The 23,615-nt window shown below is 37.6% G+C and overlaps 1 protein-coding gene across 7 annotated transcripts in view; it reads left to right on the top strand.

Annotated features, from left to right (window-relative positions):
• csnk1a1 (casein kinase 1, alpha 1) overlaps positions 1 to 23,615 on the top strand; it is a 72,974-nt gene that overhangs the window by 10,678 nt on the left and 38,681 nt on the right. For 6 of the 7 annotated variants that reach the window (XM_055023649.1, XM_055023648.1, XM_055023645.1 and 3 more), the window contains exons 4-5: positions 4,725 to 4,823; positions 21,713 to 21,796. In XM_055023649.1, coding sequence (XP_054879624.1) covers positions 4,725 to 4,823; positions 21,713 to 21,796 — 183 coding nt within the window. The remainder of the gene's footprint in view (positions 1 to 4,724; positions 4,824 to 21,712; positions 21,797 to 23,615) is intronic. The other variant, XM_055023646.1, reaches the window with a different exon arrangement.

Below are 23,615 nucleotides of genomic sequence, written 5' to 3'. Positions count from 1 at the left end.
TTGTATCCAGGAGCTTTGACTTAAAATAACATTCAAACTGTGCATACTTGACTATTTTCAAATTTTGTGGGCTGTAATTTATATCATAAGTCTGTGTGCAGCTTATGTAACATTGAAAAGACCCTGGGTAGTGAAACACCCAAGTATTTGATAGACTCAGCATCCCAATTGACATGATGCCTGCTCCGCCCCCATGCTGACGTAGAGCAATACTCCCTCAATCATTCCAGGGCATTTGTCAGCAACTAACCAATCCGCATTGCATCTACACACCCCTTATGAAGAGGAACTGACCACTGACAATATTGATGGTGTATATCAATGGAGTCAGAGAGATTTGGGGGAAAATAAGTGAAGGTAGTTTTACCGGACTTTATGCGTGTGGATTCAAATGGTAGCTCTAGGGCAGCATGAAAACATGGACTGCAGTAACTGCTGTATTTACATTTAAACATTGTTTTATGCAGCTGTTTATTTTGTACTGAAGGCATTTTTTCACAAACCGGTAGTGTTTAAGCCATTACTCACCAGTTTTGTATGTGCTAAATGTGTCCAGCACAGCGGTCACACTCGCATCCAACTCTCATCATTTTTTCCTCTTGGGCTTTACCTTAAGTTTCTCCTTTATTTCCTGCTTACAGACCTAATGTAGGACTCATTAGAGAATTTTCTTGCCTGTCGTCTTTGGCTCAGCGTTGATTTATAAGGCAAAAATGAACAAAAAAATGTCTCGGGTAATGCATTGAGTTCCATTACCTCTGCCATAGCAGTTTGTTTATCAGGGTTTGCTCTACTTCCACATGGGGGCAGAGCCGTGTCATGTCAGTTCCAATTGTACCCAGTTTTAATTGAAGAAGGGAGTCATAGTTAAATGTTAATACTTAAGTTTTGTTTATATTAATCATTCAGAAATTCTTATAGCAGTTTTGGGATTGTCTGTGTGGGTTGTGTTGTACTTATCAATAATCTTCAACAAACAAGGACAGTTTTTGCTCCTCAGATGTCATTGTAACCCCTTTTATATCGGACCTCTGCCTGGTCAATTGACTCATGGGTTTGATAAATAAGGCAAAGAGGAGCGGTGATGCACAACACCCCCGTCTCATTACTCTTTCCAAAATGAATGAATTGGTCAATTCTCCAGTAATTTTAATTTCATTGTTGACTTACTTATACTGGAAATTTGGCAATTACATTTGTATGGAAGCCATATTTTGAAAGCACTTTATATATTAAAAAGACCACCTTATGTGACTACATCATGTGTGGTGTATGCTGATAAAAGTTCATGGATATGTTCCTCAGTGGGACTGTGTGTTAGTGGTTCAGCCCATGGAGGCGCAGTTAGTCATGCAGCACACTGTTATTTTGTTGTTTTTTTTCGCAACGCCACAGTGTTGGGTGTGGCTATGCCGAGATGATAAAAACCAGTTCCTTAAGGCTCTGCCAATCTAATGTCAGCTTTTTATTAAAAACTCAACAGATGGAAAGCAAAAAACCTTGGTCTCTATTTGCGCCTCATGAATTAAATCTATTTCTTTGTCCCTCTGCATCAAGCAGAGAGATGAGCAGTAGTATGGGGCCTCGAGCAGAATTTTAATTGAGACCCTTGTTCCTGTTTAGAACAACAGCACCACTAACTGCATTTCAACGTAGATTTAACGGAATATGGGAATTGAAGTCAGTGATAATCAATTACCGCTGATTCCTCAAGAGGAGTCACTGATAATTGTAAATTGTTGACATAGCAAATATATATTCCCAAATATATTTGTAAACAAACTCATCTTAAAAGATTGAACTCATAGTATCACATGGTAGCTGTGGTGCAAGCCAGCTCCTTAATAACTTAAGTTAAACGTTGAACAATTTAAAATCTTTTATTAAAGATTTTAAATTAATTACCATTAAATCAAATTTAACAGTGTTGTCATTCTGGATAATCAAATGTTAAAATTCTAGATCTTTGGTCTGTGTTAAAATGTTAGCATTTATGGAGCCCAGAGTTTTCCCCAGTGAATTATAATCTTGCTTTCATAGGCTTCCTGCCAGGCCAAGTGTTGTTTATGTCTTTAGAAAAATAATAATGATTAAAAATTTCCTTAATTTTTTTTTTTTTAAGTCGTATTGCAAGCATCTCGATTGCTCTGAGCATTTCACTAGCAGTGCAGATTTATTCCTAAAAGATAGGTTTATGCATTTAAAGCCTGCTGCTGCTTGATGACGTTTACCTCGGTGCGGATTGTGCATTGCTCCTTTCACTCAAACTGGACACAGACTGACCTGTATGGTCACTCCCTGTGAGAAATTATGTTTCTTTGGAGGAATCAAGGTAGGAGTTTAAAACCCAGTGTGTTGCTCTGGTTGCGCAGCTCTATGTGCACCACAGGAATAACTTGTGATGAGATTGATTTATCTTCAATACATTTATGTGTGTCACTTACATCTCAATACGTTGCCCAGCATGTGGCTATGTCTGTCTACGCTGTAAAGTTTAGGTATGTGTACTCGGTTCAGGTATGTGTTGGTGGTTAACGAACCAGCGCTAACCTCTCATCATGTGGGTTCAGCCCAGTGAGGAGCTTTTGTGCTTGGCTTGTAGTCATGCATCAAACTGGTTTTATATTATTTTCCTGGTTACACAATGCATCAAACCATATTAAATTTAACAGCATTGATAATCTCAATAAATAAATGTTACATTTATATATTTGTGGTCTGTGTTGAAATATTAGCATTTATGGGGCCACTGGTTCATAACTTTATTTAGAATTTAACAGACGTACAAGCAATTATGTATTTTAATAGCTTTTTTATTTATTTTTTTCATCTACAGTGTGTGTGTGTGTGTGTTTAAGAATTGTCAGCAATCTCTTCAAGTAATATAATTACCCAGTAATATTTTTTATATTTCCTGTCAACAAAACATTTTTTAAGAAAAAAAGAACTTGCTGCTGGTAGACCGTCCTGGTACCCCAACCACTGGGCTTAGCAGGTTTTCTAGGGGAAACCCTGCAAGGCAATATTTTTGTTTTTTAAAACCCATTAGTTCTCACTAATGTTGCAGTCAGTTGGTCTTCCATAATTTTGTACTATTCAAAAAAAATGTCCCAAATACAAAAAAAATTGTCCCAGAATTGCCTTATTCAGTAGTGGATCTCCACCACTAGTTACAATCATAGTACAGTTCAAGATACAGTTTATCACAAAGGTGAATACACCTGTGACATTCCTGCAGATATTAAGTATATGTTTTCATAGGACAAAATTAAACTGACACAATGAAAAATAGTCTGTGTGCAGCTTATGTAACAGTGTATGTTTATTTTTCCCTGAAAATAACTCTATATACAGCCATTAAAGTCTAAATCACTGGGAACAAAAGTGAGTACACCCCTTAGTGAAAGTTCCTGAAGAGTCAATATTTTTTGTGGCCACCATTATTTAACAAAACTGCCTTAACTCTCCTGGGCATAGAGTTTACCAGAGCTTCACAGGATGATACTGAATGCTTTTCCAGTCCTCTATGATGACATCATGGAGCTGGCGGATATTTGAGACTGTGCTCCTCCACCTTCCACTTGAGGATGACCCAATGTTGTTCTATTAGGTCAGGGGTCAGCAACCCGCGGCTCCGGAGCCGCATGTGGCTCTTTGGAGCTTCATCAAAAATGTTTGAAAGTGGGAAAAGATGGGGCTGGGAAATATATATTTTGTTTTATTATGGTTTCTGTAGGAGGACAAACATGACAAAATCATTCTTAACGTTTTCCAATGCTATAAAAATGTGTAGAAGAAATATTCAATTCTACAATTCTTGGACCGAATCATCTGCATTCGTTGCCAGTGTGGAAGAATTGCCTGAATGTTCGCTCTGCAGCGACAAGTTGTCAAATAACTTTAAGAGTACCGTACTTTCTGGAGCGCACCACAATGAAAGCCGAAACTACAAATTTTGGGGGGGGGGACTGAAAACATACATAAATAAGCGATACAGTAATTTCCATCAGTATACATTTAGAATGACACTTAGCGATATTATTTTGTGTCGTTGCTCAGGTCGGGTTGCTCGTGGCTGCTTTGTGTTACTATTGCACTGACTTGAACTTAAACTCTTATTTTTATATACTTTACGTTTTCAAAAGGCTGCCGTTTTCTTACACTCCGTTTGTTGTTTTTTTGATCACACACTTAACGGTGATTATTTACAAAAAGCGATCGTCGTTATGCAAACTGCATTTCGGGGGCAGATTTTCCGTGTTCCAAAAAGGGAAAAAAAATAACACTTTCCCTGTCGCTCTTCATAATAAAAATGATATAAATAATCTGAATTTTTTATTGCGTTTCTTTAATTTTGTAAATGCATTCATATTGTAACAGAAGGTAAACTTAAAGCACCATCGTACAACAGGAGAGTCACGTGATGCATCATTCCTTCCAGGATGCACTGCAGGGAAAATAAACATTTAATCATGAATACTAATTATGTATACACTTAGTAATTTTGATAATATGCTAATATAAACACCTAGAGCCTGTTTTGCCTTATATGAAAGCCTTATTATATAAGGCTTTGACTTTTTTGCGGCTCCAAACAGATTTGTTTTTCGTTTTTTGGGTCCAATATGGCTCTTTCAACATGTTGGGTTGCCGACCTCTGTAATAACTGAACGGTAAGCAACTCATGTTCTCCCCCCCATCTCCCTTTTGTTGTTTTCCCCCAGATGATCAGCAGAATTGAGTATGTACACACAAAGAACTTCATCCATAGAGACATCAAACCGGACAACTTTCTCATGGGTATTGGCCGTCACTGTAACAAGGTAAGGTTTTTGTAGCTTCTTTACTTATTTTTAAATATGGCACAGAAAGACCTGTGTAGACCTCGTGATTAAAAGGTGAATACAAATATTTGTCTAATTGTTAATTTAATTTATTGTCATGTGTAGTTTTTGTAAGACTATGTGGTGTCATAACTTTAATGTGGACTGACGGCATTAGAGAGACTGCATGCTGTCAACTTAATGTCACACTGGGGTCAGGCCTATAAATCGGCCAATTAAGTGATTAGAAAGACACCCTGACAATTATTAAAGACTAAATACAGAAAATAGGACTAACACAGCAAAATATTGGTCTGCAATACAAAATTCAGAATAGTGTTTTTGCAAACTTTTCACTGAATAAAAATAAAGCAACTATATGAAAAAAAAAAAACTGACTGTATTATGTCATCAGACCTTATCTCTTATCCAGCAGCTGGAAAACGGGAATCAAAGAGAACTTTTAAAGCAAGGTTTATCAGGAGGATAAGAAACGACCAACAGTGTTAAAGAAATTAGTCATTAAAGGTATTTATGGGTTGTGGGGGAAATGATCAGCTGAAAGTGGCATATTTACTTAAACTGTAATGATTAATTGTTCTTGTAGTAATCTGTTTTTATTGCTGAAGCACAGATTTTTGTTTTTGTTTTAGATTTGATCAAAAACAGAATTTTTATTCTTGTCGCTTAGGTTTTGATTTGCTGCAATGAAAGCTCCTGACAAAAACTATCAATGAACAAAAAGGGTTTTTTTTTTACTGGTTCAACAGCACTGTTTCAAACTCTGGAATTTCCAGTCATGGCAAAAACACAAAGAACTGGTACAGAGTAAGAACTTGCAGCAGTTAAGGATGGGACCCTGCTTGGTCAAACAGATCTCTTGAACGCATCCACTAAGTGAAGCACAAAGTTAGGCTTTATATCAGCAATTTTTATCAAAACTAGAGCAGGGATGCTCTAGATCAGAGGTGGTCCTGAATAAGCAACAAGCGCTGCATTGAACACTTCCCCAAACTCTGCAGTCAGTTATCCATCCTACAATGTACCATCGGCAATATTCGGAGCAGAAGAGACCCATTCTACTCCATGTCTGCATTTAAAATGAAACTAAAAAAAACCACATTTGGAAAGCTGAGAAATGCTATGATCGGCCCTCACTGCAGCCACTCTCACTATTCTATGTCCTGTCTCGCCATTGGGCAGAGCAGTGTATCTGAATGAGATGGTTTTATACTCAAAACCTTTTCCGAGCAATGAAAAGCCGTACCATTTTAAACAAATCTGAGAATTCAACTGTTTGACCTGAGATAGTTTTATGAAAGATTATGTGGAATTTAACAAATTTACATGACTTATTGGCAGCCGCCACTTGCCAGATGCAGGTAAAAGTCTGAAGTGGCGTGTAAATTGGAGCAATGCACTCGCCATTGTGGTGGGTTGACAATTTGAACAGGGGAAAAAATAAGCTGCATTCAGTTTGAACTTCTGTCCAGGGGAGGAGTGACCGTCTGGACTACAGACTGATGCACATACTATGGGATGGACATAGGCTGTCAGAATTTAACAAAAAAATATACAGTTGTAGCGCTTTCTGGTATCTAAGGCTAGATATAGCACTAGTTATAGGGTTCTAGTTATTTAATGTTACACCCCAAGAAACTGGTTTCACTACATTTCCCATGAACCACCAGGTACTGATTTGTCATAAAGAATTAAACTTAGTTGAACTCCCTATGTCTGACGCATAAAGAATGAGACTTTATAAGGGCAAAATATGTATTTACTATACTTCAGAATGAAAAGTAAAGTAGACCACATGTGAAATTATACCCTCACACTGAATATGGTCACCAGCAGACCTTATGTCTGGCTAAATGAATAGAACTTAAACAACACAGGTATTATCCTTTTGTTGGCATTAACCTTAAAATAACCAGAAAATATAAAAACAAATAAAAGTGCAACAGGCTTTCTCAACCATCTGGTTTATAAGTAGGGACTTTCCCTTTCTTTTGGAGTTCTAAATTAAGTTATTTTGAACAGTCCCAAACACATAAGTCCTTTAGTCTTAACACATTAACATAAAATAATTAACAGTTTTTAATCAGTGGGCCCACCAAAAAAAATAAAAAATTAAAACAGTCAATAAGCCCCCCGTTGCAGGCCTGATACTGAAGACACTCACCACTGGTCCTCAATCCACAGTGACGGGATTATATGAGGTCCTGACGACTCGTCCCACCAGATAGCATTCAGAAAGCATTCAGTTAATCCACGCCTTTCTCGGTAAAGGTGGAGGAAACCGCAGCCAAATCCAAAAACAGCGGGCCTAACGCAAGAGTAGCTGGTCTCCTCTCCACAGGCTCCTAAGCAGACCTTCACCATCCAGTTCACCACCCGCTTTTTCCTTGAACTGTCAGCTGTCCCTTGGCGCTAGTGCACAGCTAAGTTGTGGCACTTTTAGCCGCTTTTTCACCAAAACGGCCAACCAAAGTCCCAGTTAACTCCACCGAATCTCCTTGTCGTCTCTCCTCTTCTCTCTCAGTACCCTGATTAGTCCCACCCCCCAGTCAATCAGAATTCAAGAAAAGTGCAATCGCCCAATAGCAACCGTTCTCAGGCAGAACGACCAAAAAAAAACATACACAGCATTCTAGTCTGTCACACCTCGTATTGATCTTTACTTTACATACAAACTACCCAATATTGTTCGTTCTTAAAGTGACAGAACACAATATTTTAATTTAATATACTTTTTACTTCAACTGTTTTTCTTTTTAATGAACTCTTGCTCATTTCAAACTCCCACCAAAAGATTTTGAAATTATTGTATCTTTAAGAATCAACAATAACATATTTATATTCCTGGGAACCCAGGGGCTTACACCCTCCCTGTCTTAAATGTCTAGATGTCCCCATCAGGCAATTCTCTATGTGGTAAAAGAGTTGACAAACTCTCCTAGTTGGTAGCCCAATAGGTTACACAGTGAGCCCTCTCTATAACACGGTTCACCTTTTAATAACGTTGTGGTTTAATATGAACAAGTACGTAAAACAGCTTGCCAAATTTAAGTTTGCAAATTTTCTTGCAATTTCACGTTTCTCTGAAACCCATAATGTCGACAAAATGTTCTGCACCGACAAAGGCACTTGGGTCGGACCCAAAAGACAGAGGAAGATGCTAACTATTGCAGAAAAAGTTAAACTTTTGGACATGGTATTCAAATAGAATCTTTTTGCCCAGAACAAATAAGGGCAACAACAACTACCTATAACTACATTCTTCTCTTGAAAAAACACACCTGCGCCATGGGCTTTAGAAGAAAAAAAACGCTACAGAGCGGAGTCAGGATGCAGCGGCTTAGTCAGAAGAGCAGTGAAATACACGTGAGTCACTATTTCTCCTACTGTACTTTTTTTCAGAATCATTTTTCATTTTCTTCTGCTCTAATCCAATGACTCGGGTCGTGGTGGGGCAGTGCTGATCTCTGCAATTTGAAGCCCTCAGTTCGTATTGATGATTAAAATTATTATTTTACAGAACAGTAGTTATTTGTAAAAAAACAAAACAAATGTTTATACAGTACTTTTATTTGTTAAACAAATGCTTGGGCTTGTTGAAAGGTTTTGTTCTTTGGTTTCAATGTATTATTGAATATTTCATTGTATAATAATTGCTCAAACATTTCTTTTTTTGCCTTTCACTGGTTCTTTTTGGAATGTTACCCCTTCGAAAAACGAGGGTTCACTGTATCAAATATAATTTTTATGGACCGTGGCAGCTCATTGGTTGATTTCATTGACCTTGGACTTATCCAAAGAAATCCCTCAGTCCTTCTCGGCCCACCCCGCTCCTCTGAAAGTAGCGCCATTTCAGCTAACCATAGTCTGACAACAGTGAGCGGATACGAGATGAGGTGGGTCAGAAAAACTATGACAACTCAAGCTAAAATCAACGTAAGCCCATTCAGAAAAATGTTTCAAACTACGGTAACTGATATGTCAATTGCCACACAGTAATGTCATAGAGGATATTACAAGCAGGCGAGGAGGTGATGGGGACAGATATAAAATACAGGAGGTAAAATACAGTGGTTTCCCCTGCTCTTTCTGTTGTACTGAGAAGTAATAATTCACAGACATCGAGCCGTTTGAGCTCAGACAGTGGACTCTCACACTCACCATCTGCTCAAAGCTGCAGTATAGAATAAAAAAAAAGCTTTACATATGTATTAAAATGTTTGCAATGTCCTGAGAAAAAAATTCAAACATCAAAAACAAACATCACTGATGACTTGTTCTGTGGTGTGGTTGTTTTATCTAATAGATTGTTTAGCTGAAGTAAAATCATGGATGGACCGAAATTTTCTTCTCATTATTTGGTCAAAACATTCCTTACTTCACTTCATTTGGTTCTGTAGCTCCATTTTGCCTTACTTTTGCCAGGAATCTTGGTGTTTAATGGCTGTTTAAAATTTGACAAACAAGTTAGTTCAGTTGTTAAATTAAGTTTTTACCACCTTTGGCTTTTAGCAAGAGTAAAGTCCTATTTTAGTTTTTAGGATTTATGCCTTCATTACCTTGTGAGTATTGTGATTAATTATATAAAGGCATAAATAAATGCCTGACACAGCATCTTCAAGTGATCCAGAATGCAGCAGCTCAATTTCTTAAGTTTGGCTATATAAAATCAATATTAGTCTTGTTACGCTGGTTACCTGTTGCATATTGAATGAATTTTAAGATTATTTTAACAACTTAAAGTGTTGAATGGGTTTGCCCCTTGATTCTGAAGTTTCAAAAGATCCTGAAGATCACATAAGTTTTGTTTTTTTTATTCGTTGGCATTTAATTGAGGCTTGATATTGTAACTTTTCTGTTGTGATGTTTTATTTTATCTACTTAGTACTGTTATTTTTTGTAGTTTTTTTTTCTTTTCATCAACTTATCCTATTATGTGTGTGTGTGTGTATATATATATATATATATAATATATATATATATATATATATATAGCCAAGTATGTCAATATATATATATATATATATATAGCCAAGTATGTCAATATATATATATATATATATATATATATATATATATATATATATATATATATATATATATATATATATAGCCAAGTATGTCAATATATATATATATATATATATATATATATAGCCAAGTATGTCTATATATATATATTATATATATATATATATATATATATATATATATATATAATATATATATATATATTGACATACTTGGCGGGATACACACTGGATTTTAATTAGACACTTTGTGTTAGACCCTGGCATATTGACGAATTTGTGACGGATTGGGCCGGCTAGCGAACAGTGAGACTGCTATGCAAGTGTGGGACAGAAACAGAAATTGGATACGTGTATTTGAGTCCTCGCAGCCCAGCTGTGAGGACTCTAATACTCACAAGCAGGATGGAATTGATCTTGGAGACGTTGCTAGCTTTGGTTCAGTGGAACGGCTACATTAATTTGTGTAATTGGGATGAACTTGAGTTGTATCAGTGAGACTTCAGGGGAGGTTGAAATTTAAAATCTACCCAACCTAAAACATTCTGTACCTGAATTGACTTTTCTGTGTTGACCTTGGAAGAGCTGTATACTTAAAATCTCCTCGAAGATATGTAAACATAACACTCTTTCCCACATTACCCCTCCTCTTATCCATGTGACTATGGAGTTGGCCACTCCCAAGGACATGCTGCGAGAGAACACCATCATATCGGACGCATGCCGGGAGACTGAACTTCATAAATCATGACCATATAAACGCAATGCACAAACAGCATGCACATACAGTCATTGAGGTCACCGCCTTCCAACCATATCTATGTTTTGTCTGAATGTTATTATATGCATACTTCCCTAATGTGTCCTTTCCTCTTTTTGTTTTACTTGTTAGAAACAGTAGAGTACTCACTATTAATCCAGAAAAGGAAATAGAACAAACTTAGAGTCCAGCAACTCTGAACAGGAATGAAGCATTTGTACCTATCTGGCAACCCAGGTCAGGAGCATCTAGTTTATATATTTTAGTTAAACATTATTCTATTCTTTTTTTTCTCTTGCTCTTTTCTTTGGTTTATTTCAGTTTTTTTTCTTTCAATTCATGTAAAGCACTTTGAATTGCCTTGCATTTATGAGGGAGCCCCAAAGTCCTGAGGGTCCTTCTGGAACTGCTGACTTAAAAATAGTTTAAACAGAAGTGCAAATAATAATTTTAATTGTTCTTTTTTGATTTGTTGTTTTTTAAGACTCTATACTTGTGGGTGTAGATAGCATTTCACTGGCAATGTTTGCCCGCGATATATAATTACCCAGCAATATTTTTACATTTCCTGTCAACGACTCTTAATTAAAAAATATGGTGGACTGCCTTTGCGCCCTGACCTCTGGGCTTAGCAAATATTGTGGGGAAAACCCTGGTTTTAGATGTGTGGGTTGCGTCTTGTTGGAAGTCGCTATTGATAACCATGATGAACTAAAACACCATGTGGGATTGCTACCATTCATCTGTCACATCTTTTTTCCCCCCTTGAATACAGAAATACTAAATTGAACACTGTGGCTCACAAAGCTGAATAAAGTTGTATGTTCTTGCACTGTACACATCACTATAAGCATTTTGAACTTAGTTCACAAAACCAGCATGAACTAGTTCCTATACACTTCACAAATTGACTAAAAAAAATTACATACAGATTTCATGACTGCTGTTAGTTCTGTGTTCCTGATTCTCTTTGTTCTTGTTTCACTACTTCTGCGTACTTTGTGCTATTTTCACCATTAAACTTTTGTCTATTAGAAAATTGAAAATCTGATTTTCACAAATCCTTTTTTGAAAAGTGCCAAAATGAGGCATATTTTAGTCTTTTACAGCTCAAAGACAGAAAAGGGTTTTTGCATGAAAGAAGGCATGATTGTTCACTGGCCCTTCCTGACGCCTACTGTGAAGGAATTTTATCGGTAGCCCTAATAGTTTCCAAGATAGAAGGAATAGTTTCAGGCGTCACCCATTATATCAACATTTTTGATTCAGCTTTATGTCTTTTTATACGTTTTAAAAAATTGGTTACAACAGAATCGTTCCACTATTCATTCCAATAAAAATTGTGAGTGAATGACATCCATATCTATTACCTATTACGGTTCCTGAGATATCTCGAGTGGTTTGGAGGCATTGTTTGCTGCTTTGAAGCTCTGTGACAAATTTGGCTGGACTGTCACCCCCTCATGAAACTGGATACAGGCTTACTCTCACACATAGAAGTGCCAGTCTATTTACAGACCCTGTGAAAACAGTGACTCTTGACAGCCAAAACAATGGCAGTTAAGCTAGCCACTGCTAGTGTAAATTATGGATGGCTAATGTTTTATGAGTTAAAATTAGCATTTCAATTTGTGAGGTTAGTTCAAGCAAACATAACACCTAATTTAGCTTTTCAGCAATTTGTGATTTAAAGAGCTAAACATAGTAGTCTAAATGGAGTGGATTAATATTAGTCAATCTGCTAGTTTTGGTTCACATGCAATTTACAACATTTTAGCTAATAGTTCAGTTATATGTAGTTGCATGTGTTTTTTTTTCCCACACATGTAGAATGTAATTTTTGTACGTCTCTGTTGTCCCCTCTGTTATTTTAAAACAGAGAGGGTGTGTAATAATTTTCACACTTCTTCAACCTCTGCCATGCACACGCACCCAAACACCAATTAATATACTATTGTGAATCTGATATTTAAGAATTTATCTGTATTAACTGGCTCCACCATCCTATGACCCGATTATCCAAAAAACTTAAATGACCGGTTGTGGTTCATTGAAATTTTGAAACTCAAAACAATAAAGTTCAGTTTGTTAATTCAATAAGTATCATTGCAACAATATTGCTTGTATTCCAGCTTGTCAGAAGAGATGAAAAGTGCATTTTATGATGACAGTAAACCGGTAAGCTTCATCTATACCCAGGCCTTTTTTCTGAGAGCCGCCATTACTTATGACGAATTGAGGCCAGATTTATTTGATTTGATTTTTTTTTTTACTTGTTTGAAATATGACACTAAAGCTGTGATAGTGCGAGAATAAAGTTGTAATTTTATGAAATCTACACCACACTACTAAAATGAGGAATACTGAGGGTCTTGTAAAGTTATTGTTGGTATTGGTTTTACAAATAAGAAAATACTTAATCTTTTAACACAGTGGTCCCCAACCTTTTTATTACCGCGGACCGGTCGAGACTTGGCAATTTTGCTTTGGGGGTCCTCAAATTTATTTATTTTTTATTATTATTTTGCCACAATGTTCCCTTTACGACAATTTTACAACGTCCTGCAGTGTGTGATGGTGGTGTGTGCCCCTTCAATATGCCTGTTATAAAATCGGGCATGTTCAATAATGTCTTGTCCCGATTATCGCAGCCTGTGGGGCTTTCCCTGACTAGGAGTGACAAATACTCGATCAAAAAGCGCAGTGATGTAAGAATGGAGGAAATCCTAAACAGTTGACATGGCAACTGAGAGTACGGTGGACATCGGAGGTGATATGTGGAAATGTTTATTACTATATGTAAAGGTCATTTTTATATTTGTGTTTGTTTATTCAGTTAAAAATGTTAACTATGAAAAAACATAACTCGCCACCAAATCATAGTGCAGCAAATGGAGCGTCTGCTCCCGCCGCCTTTTATCAAATGCCTTTTCTTTTTGTTTTGTCTTTTATTGCTTAAAATGAGTCCAAAAACTATCAATGCTGCTTCTACATCTTCATCCGTGTTTGATTATTCTAAATTCATGTATGGTATGTTGGGGGTTTTACTGGATTTACTTCTGGAATCGGTTTGTGTGTGGTGTGTTGTTCCTGCCGTATTGTTGGACACACGAACCAATCGAGCCTGTTGGATTTTTATCGGTGCGTGTTGTGTGTGGTCACAGAGGTTTGGAAAAATTGTCAGACAATCCTTAAATCATACCGTGTGACCCAGACCTAAAACTCACAAGCTTCACTCCTCTCATCTAGTCTCGACCACTACTCTAATGCTGACTCTGGTCGCTATCGTAACGTTTACATATCCCTTCAAAATAAGATACAGATGCGCCACAAAAACGAACATTTTACTTTCGTGAAAATGTCCGTGACATCTGGATACAAAACATGGTTTTCTCCGCTCGGTCTCTCAGACAAATAATCTGTCGGTGTGGATAAAGGAATTTTTTTTTTCTTTTCTTTTCTATCGGCTGAACTGATTTTTTTTAATTTTTTTTTTAATTTTTTTTTTTTATTATTATTTATTTTTTTTTTTTTAATTTATTTATTAAATTTTACATACTGATATACATAGATTAACATAACAGATCAAATTCCCACCCATTCCTTACCCTCCCAAATCGGCACATCATAAAGCACTCACAAAGTCAACAACATAAGTACATCACAAAGTGAGTACAAGATCTCAACTGTGGCAGGTCTGTCATTAACAGTTTTTCAGTGAAGGGATTTTAATACAGGATTCCATATTTTCTCAAACACACTGACTTTATCTTCATTGTAATATCTCAGTCTTTCCAGATGCAGAGTATTTGCTAGTTCCCCCAACCAGAGATCAAATGTGGGCACAGAGTCTTTTTTCCAAAATCTCAAAATCAACCTTTTGGCAATCACTGTACCAAATAAAACAGCCGTTTTCTCCTGCTTAGTGGCTGGTCGCAAAGCACTGGAGACCCCAATGATTGCAATAAGTGGTTCTGGGTCCCATTTCTTTCCAAAAGCTGTTGAAAAAAAATGAAAAATGTTCTTCCAAAATGAGTGAAGCTGAACACATGACCAGAAGGAGTGTGTCAAGTTACCAATGGCTGCCCGGCAGCGACTACAAACTGGAGACACGCTAGTAAAGAAAGTGCTCAGCTTCTCCCTCGAATAATGGAGTCTATGTAATGTTTTGAACTGTATGAGATTATGTCTGGCATTGACAGAACAGTCTTGCACACTTTTCAAACCCTCCTCCCATAATTCATCGGATAGCTGCTGCCCTAACTCATCCTCCCAGGCCTTTTTTATCTTGGTTGTGTCTACACGTACGTTATTAAAGATCTTATAAAAGTATGACACTGCCCCCCGATTGGCAGGATCAAATCTATTTATTTCCTCCAGGGTTTCATGTTTTGCTAGAGTTCCAAAATCCAAGACATTTTTCCTAACATAGTCCCGAACCTGCAGATAACGGAAAAAACTTGATGGGGGAAGATTATACTCAGAACATAACTGTGCAAAAGATGCAAAAGTTCCATTGATATATAGGTTGCCTATCACATCAATGCCTTTCATTCTCCACGTCCGAAAGACGGCGTCACAGAGACCTGGTGCAAAGGAATGATTTTCACAGATAGGAGTATCAAAGTAAACCTCTGGAGCTTTTATAAACTTTTGTATCTGTTTCCATATTCTGATGGTATTCCTAATGACAAAACTATTGGTATAGCGTGTTTTATTGACTTTAATGGGGCTGTTAAGGAGCGCAGTTAGAGATGAATTACAACAGTGCAGACGCTCCAAGGATAACCAGGAAGGACAGGTCTCATCAGATGAGAGTGGGCCCTTCTTCCACCACGCTAAGATGGATAAGTGGCAAGCCCAGTAATATTGCTTGAAATCCGGTAAGGAAAACCCACCCACCATTCCCGGTTTACATAAGTGTACTTTGGAAATCCTGACATTTTTATAGCCCCAAATAAAGGGAATAATAATAGAATCTAGTTGTCTGAAGTAGGATACCCCTATAAAACATGGGACAGATTGAAATAAGTGAAGAAATCATGGTAATACCACCATTTTAATGGCGTTAATCTTGCCAGCCATAGATAGCGGGAGAGTTTTCCAGAAATCAATATTCTGTTTGAGTTGTTGGATTTTACTCTGCCAATTCAGCCGTAAAAGATGTTCTGGCTTCTTTGTTACCAACACGCCCAGGTATGTAAAAGAGTCATAAGTTATCTTAAATGATGTGGACTTCAGATATGCCAAATCAGCCTCTGTAGTAAGCGGCATTAGTTCACTTTTATCCCAATTAATAGAAAAACCAGAGAAACTGCTGAAATTGTTGATCGTCGTCAAAAGAGGAGACAGTGATTTCTGTGGGTTAGAGATGTATAAGAGTATGTCGTCAGCATACAGCGAAATGTGATGCTTACAATTAAACATCTCAATAGGAGATATTAATAGGTTTTGCCTAATGCTGGCAGCAAGAGGTTCAATAGCAACCGAAAAGAGAAATGGGGAGAGGGGGCAGCCTTGACGCGTACCACGATGAATAGCAAAGGGGCGGGAGATATTCTGATTAGTAATAACCGAGGCAGTTGGGTGTGAATAAATTATTTCAATCCAATCCGTAAACAGAGGCCCAAAACCAAACTTTTTAAGAACATACATCATATAAGGCCATTCTACTTGATCAAATGCTCGTTGTGCATCTAGCGAGACAACAATGGACTCCTTTGAATGATTTGAATATAATATATTGAAAAGACGACGCAAATTAAAAAACATATGCCTACCTGGCATAAAGCCAGTCTGATCCGGGTGGATGATTAAACATATGTGCTTTTTAAGTCTATTGGCTAGAATTTTCCCAAGGATCTTGGTTTCTAGAGGTAACAATGATATTGGGCGGTAGGATGTAACAACTTCTGGATCTCGGCCTGGTTTAGGAATAAGTGAGATATTGGCTCTGTATAGGGTGGGAGGCAGTCTTGCTGCTTGCTTAGAGTGGTTTAACATACGCAAAAGTAGAGGTGATAATTTGGAACTGAATACCTTGAAAAACTCAACACTGAAGCCATCAGGACCAGGCGCTTTGTTGTTGGGAAGTGTAGAAATAACAGATACAATTTCCTGTAAAGTTATGTTGACTTCCAGAGCCTCAGCTGAATCTGATGGCAGTTTTGGCAAATTCAAACTTTCAAAAAATCTGTCCATATTTTCAATGTCCAATTTTCCTTGTGACTGATAGACACTAGTGTAGAAGTCTGCAAAGCAGTCGTTGATTTTATCCGGATCTGTGAGTAAAGTTCCATCTTCAAGCTTAATACGATGTATGGCTCTAGAGGCCTGTGTTTGTTTAAGCTGGCGGGCTAATAGCTTATGGGGTTTATCACCTAACTCAAAGTATCTTTGTTTGACTTGAACCAGTAATTTAGAAACGTTTCTTGACATAATAGAGTTATATTCATATCGTAGAGTTGTTATTTTATTCAAAATGTCAGGGCTATGTTTTAATTTATATGCGTTTTCTAAGGTGGTCAACAGGTCATCTATTTCATCCAACCTTAACTTGGACTCTTTACATTTTGCTGCCTCGAATGAGATTATACATCCTCTTATAACAGCCTTCATTGCTTCCCAAAGCATTGAATCATCCACATCCCCCTTATCATTAGAATTCAGAAATGACTTAATTTCGTCTGAGATATAGGAGACAAACTCCTTCTCTTTCAGCAGTGCATTATTTAAGCGCCAGCTCTGTCTCCCTTTTTTAAAATCTAGTTTAAGGTTCAGCAACACAGGAGCGTGATCTGATATGTGAATATTGTGATATTTGCAGCTTGATACTGATGCCAGCAACCTAGAGTCCAATAAGAAGTAATCAATCCTAGAGTAGGACTTATGTACTGCTGAAAAGTATGAATACTCTCTCCCATCAGGATATAGCAGTCTCCATATGTCAACCATATTATGAGATTGTAATAGAGTTTTAAGTGACTCCCTGTTCTTGAATGAATTAGACTGAGGGTGTTGTCTATCTAAAATTGGGTCCAGGATTAGGTTTAGATCCCCCCCAATAATTATATTAGAGCCAACCCAATCCGGTACTACATTAAAAAGGTCTTGAAAAAAAATGGGACTGTCAAAATTAGGCCCATATATATTTATAAAAGTCACTGGTATAGAATTCAGCAGCCCACTAACAATCACATATCTTCCCCCTTGATCTGAAATAGTCTGTTTGTGAACAAAAGGTGTATGTTTTTTAATCAAAATTGCAACCCCTCTAGTTTTTGTGCTGAAATTTGACTGATATACATGGGAGGCCCAAGAGGGACTAAGAACTTTAGCAGCTGTTTTCTTGATATGAGTTTCCTGGAGAAAACAAATATCAGCCTTCAACGAACGCAGGTGTGCATAAACTTTACCTCTTTTTAGAGGGCTATTTATCCCTCGAACATTCCAGCTAATTAGATTAATTCCATACTTACTTTATCTGGATCAGTTGACATCAATTTGTATATATTTTAGTAACTATGTGTTGCATGACTGTGAAGATAATTGTACAGTATTCAGAACATGCCGATGTGCAAGAAACAACCCTCCCAATAACGTAATGAACCCTCCCCATCCCCCAACATAACTGAACAGAACCAGGAGCGGTGTCTCCATACCCCCAACTAAAAGCTAGAACCAGCCTTCCACCTGGTGGAGGATTAGCAACAAGCTTCTCCATCTCTCCAACCCGGGTTGCCGCTCAACCTCACAATTAAGTATCAAAATGAATAAGTTCAATTTCTCACTCAATGACAAATTTTTTACTTCTCGCTTTCTCAAGATTTCAAACATGGCAACAAAAAAATGGTCTGTCTCCTGCTTCATTTAGTTCCAGATTGCCAATCCTCAATTTGCTGGCTCAGAAATTTATCGGCTTCCTCTGGGGTGCTGAATGTAGCGGTGTTGTTATTCACAGTAACCATGAACTGCGCAGGGTACCGAAACCCATAACGAATCCTCTTGGACTTGCATTGCTCCCTGATGGCTTGGAACGCCTGACGCTTCTTCATAACAGCTGACGTGAGGTCGGGAAAGATGAACACCGGGTGACCGTCGTACTGCAGAGGGCTCTTCTCCTTCGCCAGCCGTAGCACCCGCTCCTTCTCTTGAAAATAATGCAACCTGACGATGATGGCTCTCGCCTTCCCATCTTTGGCCTGCGTTAGGCTCCGGTGCGCCCGATCCACTTCGATTGGCCGATCAAAGTTGTCCTCTCCCAGCAATTCGGGTAGCAGTTTACAGACAAAATCCGTCGGTCGACCATTCTCGGCTTTCTCTCGTATGCCTACAATACGGATATTCTGCCGGCGCGAGCGAGCCTCCAGATCATCCAGTTTAGCTTGCTGTAAAGAGCATTGAGCAGCGAGGCTATCGTGCCTCTTCTCCAGCTCTGAGATCCGTCTATCCTGTGACACGACTGCAGCCTCGGTTGATGTCACACGATCACAAATATCGGCGAGCGCCGTTTTGAGACTGGAAATTGATCCATTGAGCTCAGCAAACCTCGTGTCGACCGTGCTGCTAAGCTTGCTTATGGCAGCTAGGACGTCTTCATTGGTGGCGGATGCACCCGGAGAGCGCGCGGGGCTCGTGTTAGCATTAGCCACCTCGAAGCTTGCTAGCTTGGTCCGGTCGTCCACGGCCTCATCCCCCGAGCTTTTGTCCTTCTTATTTCCTTTGGGCTTCGTCATCTTGTTAATCGGGTTATGGTATACTATGAATTTGCTGAGCAGAAGTTTAAAATATTATTTAGGGTGAAAAAATTTTGAAGTTGAGTCGGAGCTCCCTCGATACACGTCTACTCCATGTCAGACCTCCTGAACTGATTTTATGTCAGATACGAAACATTTTAAATGGGAGCCCTGAGCTTGTTTCTCCCATCTGGGAGTGATGGGAGACGATGACACCCGAAGTGTTGCTTATGCAAAAGGTGCCTGGTCTCTACGTGGCGAAGCAGTTTAAAGGCTTCATTGCCTCATTAACGAGCCAGTCACCATATCAATCAGAGCGGACTTGGAATGTGGGAATCACCTACCATAAATCCATTCTCCTGACTCTGGGCCTTTTCCCCTTCACAAAGAAACTTTCCAAAGACATCTGATCTGTTTCTTACTCAATTTGCTGCTTGTGGGCTCAATGTTGGCGCGCAAGACGTAACCGAGAGAATCCAGTTAAACGATTTTCAAAATAAAAGATTCTCCAGACTGAAATAATACATAAAATGGAAATATTTCATTATTGCTTGCGTAGCCCGGTAACAATTGGTCCACGGACCGGTACCGGTCCTTGGCCCAGTGGTTGGGCTACACCATTCACAGTGCATTTTTGCAGGAAATGCAGATTTTATGTATAGCCAACCACAGCCCATTTAAAGCTAAGACTTTTTTCATTCATTGATATTGAACTCACGTCTATTGCATGACATATTATTGATTTATTCTTTAGCCCTATACAAAGTTTACTATTTTGTCACCAGTTTCAGAAAGTGAAACTTGTGTAATATAGAGATCCATAATGCAGAGAAATATTCCAAGCATGTCTTGTAATTTTAATGGATATGGCTTACAGGTGATAAAAACCTAAAAATTCTGTTTTCATGGGTTTATTTTGATGCACTTGGTACCTGGTTGGACCTCCTTTTACATAAAATTTTGCATCAATGCAGTGTGTCATGGAATTCAGCTTGAACAACTTAATTCTTAAATTGTTTTATTGCAGCTTTTAGATAATCTGCATTGTTGGTTATAGTACCCGTCTTCATCTTGACAATGTCCTCTAGATTTTCTGTGGAATCATTGTAGTCTGTTTGTTGATCACACACCTCAACACTATCGTCATTGAACCAGCATTTGGTACATTAGCATTGTGAGCTGGTACAGCTTCCTGCAGCAACATGTAAACAGCATCTCCATAAAACTTACCAGGTGAAGGAATTATGAAGTGCTCCAAAATATTCTGGTAAACTATCTTCTTTCATCACTTCGGCCTCTTCGATGTGTTTTACTCGAAGGTATGATTATCCCTGTTGCTGCCGCATATTTTCCTACCACACATTCCTTCCTTTTAACTTCATATGATTTCCAATACTTTTTTTGCTAATGTTTTGTGGGTGTACTCTCTGTAAACCATAATCAATAATCTTACAAGAAATAAAGGCTCTGTGTAATGAATTGGAGTCTCACTTTCAGAAATAAGGTAAAACATTATTGAACATTTCATCAATTACCGGAAACTGAGATGCACCAAGTTAACACACATTCACAAAATATTTTTAGACTGTAACTTTGAAGCACCTAATGAAAGTAAAGGAACAAAATGGATGAATATAAAATTTTGGAGCATTACCTCTTTAGGAAGTACAATGACAAATAAAAAACAGCCTCAGCAGTTAGCTTTTAGATTATAGAAGTGGACAATCCTTTGCTTCTTACAGAAAAATTGGTGCGACTCCCATGCTAGACTTCCAATTTAAACCAAACTTTTTACTGGCCTGCAATAAACCCAAATTTTTGATTAGATAGAATAATTATTGCATTGACACCAAAGTTCAAGGGCTGTTCAATGCTTAAACATTCTTCAGAAGTTTTTATGTGGTGAAGAAGGAATTCAGTTTCATGCTTTGTTCACCGCTGAATAAATACAAATGTGTTTAGTTTTCTTTACTCTGATTCTGGCAAACAGTGCTGAAACAAGACTAGAGATATGTACCTGCACAGCCCCCCTTCTACATCTTTTCTTGCCACTAGAGGTTTTCTTCAGAAAGCGATAGTTTTAGTTGTTTCCCCTGAATGATGGCCTCAAATATCAAATCTTGAGAACCTAATTTTTTTAGTAGCTTTCTCATCCTCTGTGGGACTTTTTTTTTTATACAGAAGCCGATTCTTTCTCTAGCTGCACAGAACACTGCCGATTGCACGTACCCGAGAAAACCATGTGGGCGCAACAGAATTGCCTGTTTTGCTCATGTTAATTTTGACTAAAGGTGGAAAGCAGCTGTTTAATTTTGACCCCTGCCCCTCTACTGTCTGCCCTAGTGTTTAGACTCGTCAGTGGGGAAGAGGAAAAGAAGCTTGGCTGTTAGCTCTTCTCAGGACCCATCTTTCTCAGGATTAAACCAGGTGTGACATTTACCACAACACCCGCTGCCTCACTACAGCATTTGTTGCTTTGCTATTGTATGCTGGTTTTAATTGCATTGGTCCACAAGCTTCCATCATACCTTGGCATAGTACTGGAAACATGTATTGTAATCTTTTGGCTGTGTGAGAAGATTGGAAACTCCCATTAAAATTGTCATGTGTACTTATTATAGTTTCCAGTTATATTAGCCATTTCAAATTTGACTACTTGTGTTCCTCAATGCCCAATTCATTTTGTTCTCATAATTTGCTTGGAATGCCTGATGTAATATTTTATTCTCAGAGCTGAAGCAGCGGTAAACTTGAAATGAATGAAGTTGCAAGTTAAAGTTAACTGATTTTCTGCTTTTGGCAGTTTGATTAAAGCTAGAATTTTATGTTAATTATATTCAATCTATGTAAAATCCCCCTAGATATTCTGGTTTTGCAACTGAAAGACGAGTCAATATTCTTTTAAGGTATTAATATTTAAAAGTTGTCACTGTCCTCTCCTCAACAGAGCCACATAACTTTCTGGTAAAGCCCCTCTCAGAATAGTTAAGGCCATGTTGCACTTTCAATTGCCCTTCTTTGTCGCTTCAAACTGTCGGAAGTTTGTGATTTTGATATTGAAAATGTGACTTTTTGCTGGATTATGTTACCACTGGTAAATTTTCCTTATCCAACAGAAAGTCGGAGTAACTTTTAGCTGATTTTAACAACTGACTTTTTCAAGTTCTGCAGATATCATCTGCGTTAGAATAAAGGTATTGATACATTGGTGGTGCTAAAACCTCTGTCACAACAAGAAGGAGCTTCGGTGCGTTGCATGAAGAATGGTAACCGACAATGTGAATGCTGGAACTTTAAAGTGCCTTTAAAATATCACAAATATTCAGGATTGTTTTCCGGGTATTGATTTGCCACAACTGATTACATTGTTGGCTAAAAAGGAAACTTAAATGGTTTAAGCTGAAATTAAATATTTATTCATAGTTTGGACAAAAGTTAAAGGGTGAAGTTTGCAGACCAAGTCATACTGCATTGCTTGTTGTATCCAGTTAACTATCTAAATCTTGGCATACTAACCAATAAACTCTAATAATCAATATTGCATATTGATTATTCTATAATTAATATATATTTAATATATAACCAACCCAATATCATCTATATTGGTTCTAATATCGAAAAAAATGCTGAATAGGTATTTATGATGATATGCCTTATCCAAAAGGGGAGAAAAATTCATGTTTTGTGCTCTGAGAAACTTGATGCTTTATATATTTTATATTATATTAAGAATTCTGAATTGTATATTTTGAACCATTTGAAAGAATATTTGTTGCAATTATTTGTACATGTTTGACCAAAGTCAGGGTTCCTCAAGAAATCTAGCTAAACCTGATGGTGAGGGTGTGTTTTTGTGTAATATTTTTTTAAAAGTTGACAGGAAGTGTAACAATATGACTGTGTAACGTTATCGGAAGACGGCATAACAATAGCGTTCTAAGTGCCTTAATAATAATTGGAATTTAATTTTAACACAGATCATGGATCTAAAATTGAGAATGACAATTCTATTAAATTTGATTTGACTGCATCAGAGAAATGTACAAGCCTTAAATTGTTTTACATTTAAATTTAATATTTGAAAGGGGTTTGCAAGTTTACTTTGTAAACAAACAAAAAAAAATCATCTTCATAGTTTAACATAGCTACAACCTGATGCTGAGTTTAGTCTTTTTGTTTGAGCTTGGTTTGCTCACAGATGTATCTTCAGTGGTGAAGAAAGTACTCAAAAATGTACTTAAGTAAA

This window comes from Poeciliopsis prolifica, unplaced genomic scaffold (genome assembly GCF_027474105.1).
Source record: "Poeciliopsis prolifica strain line A6 unplaced genomic scaffold, Auburn_PproV2 SCAFFOLD104, whole genome shotgun sequence".
NCBI classification, from domain to species: domain Eukaryota; kingdom Metazoa; phylum Chordata; class Actinopteri; order Cyprinodontiformes; family Poeciliidae; genus Poeciliopsis; species Poeciliopsis prolifica.
The sequence above is the reverse complement of the archived record's forward strand: the minus strand, read 5'-3'. Positions and strand labels throughout refer to the sequence as shown.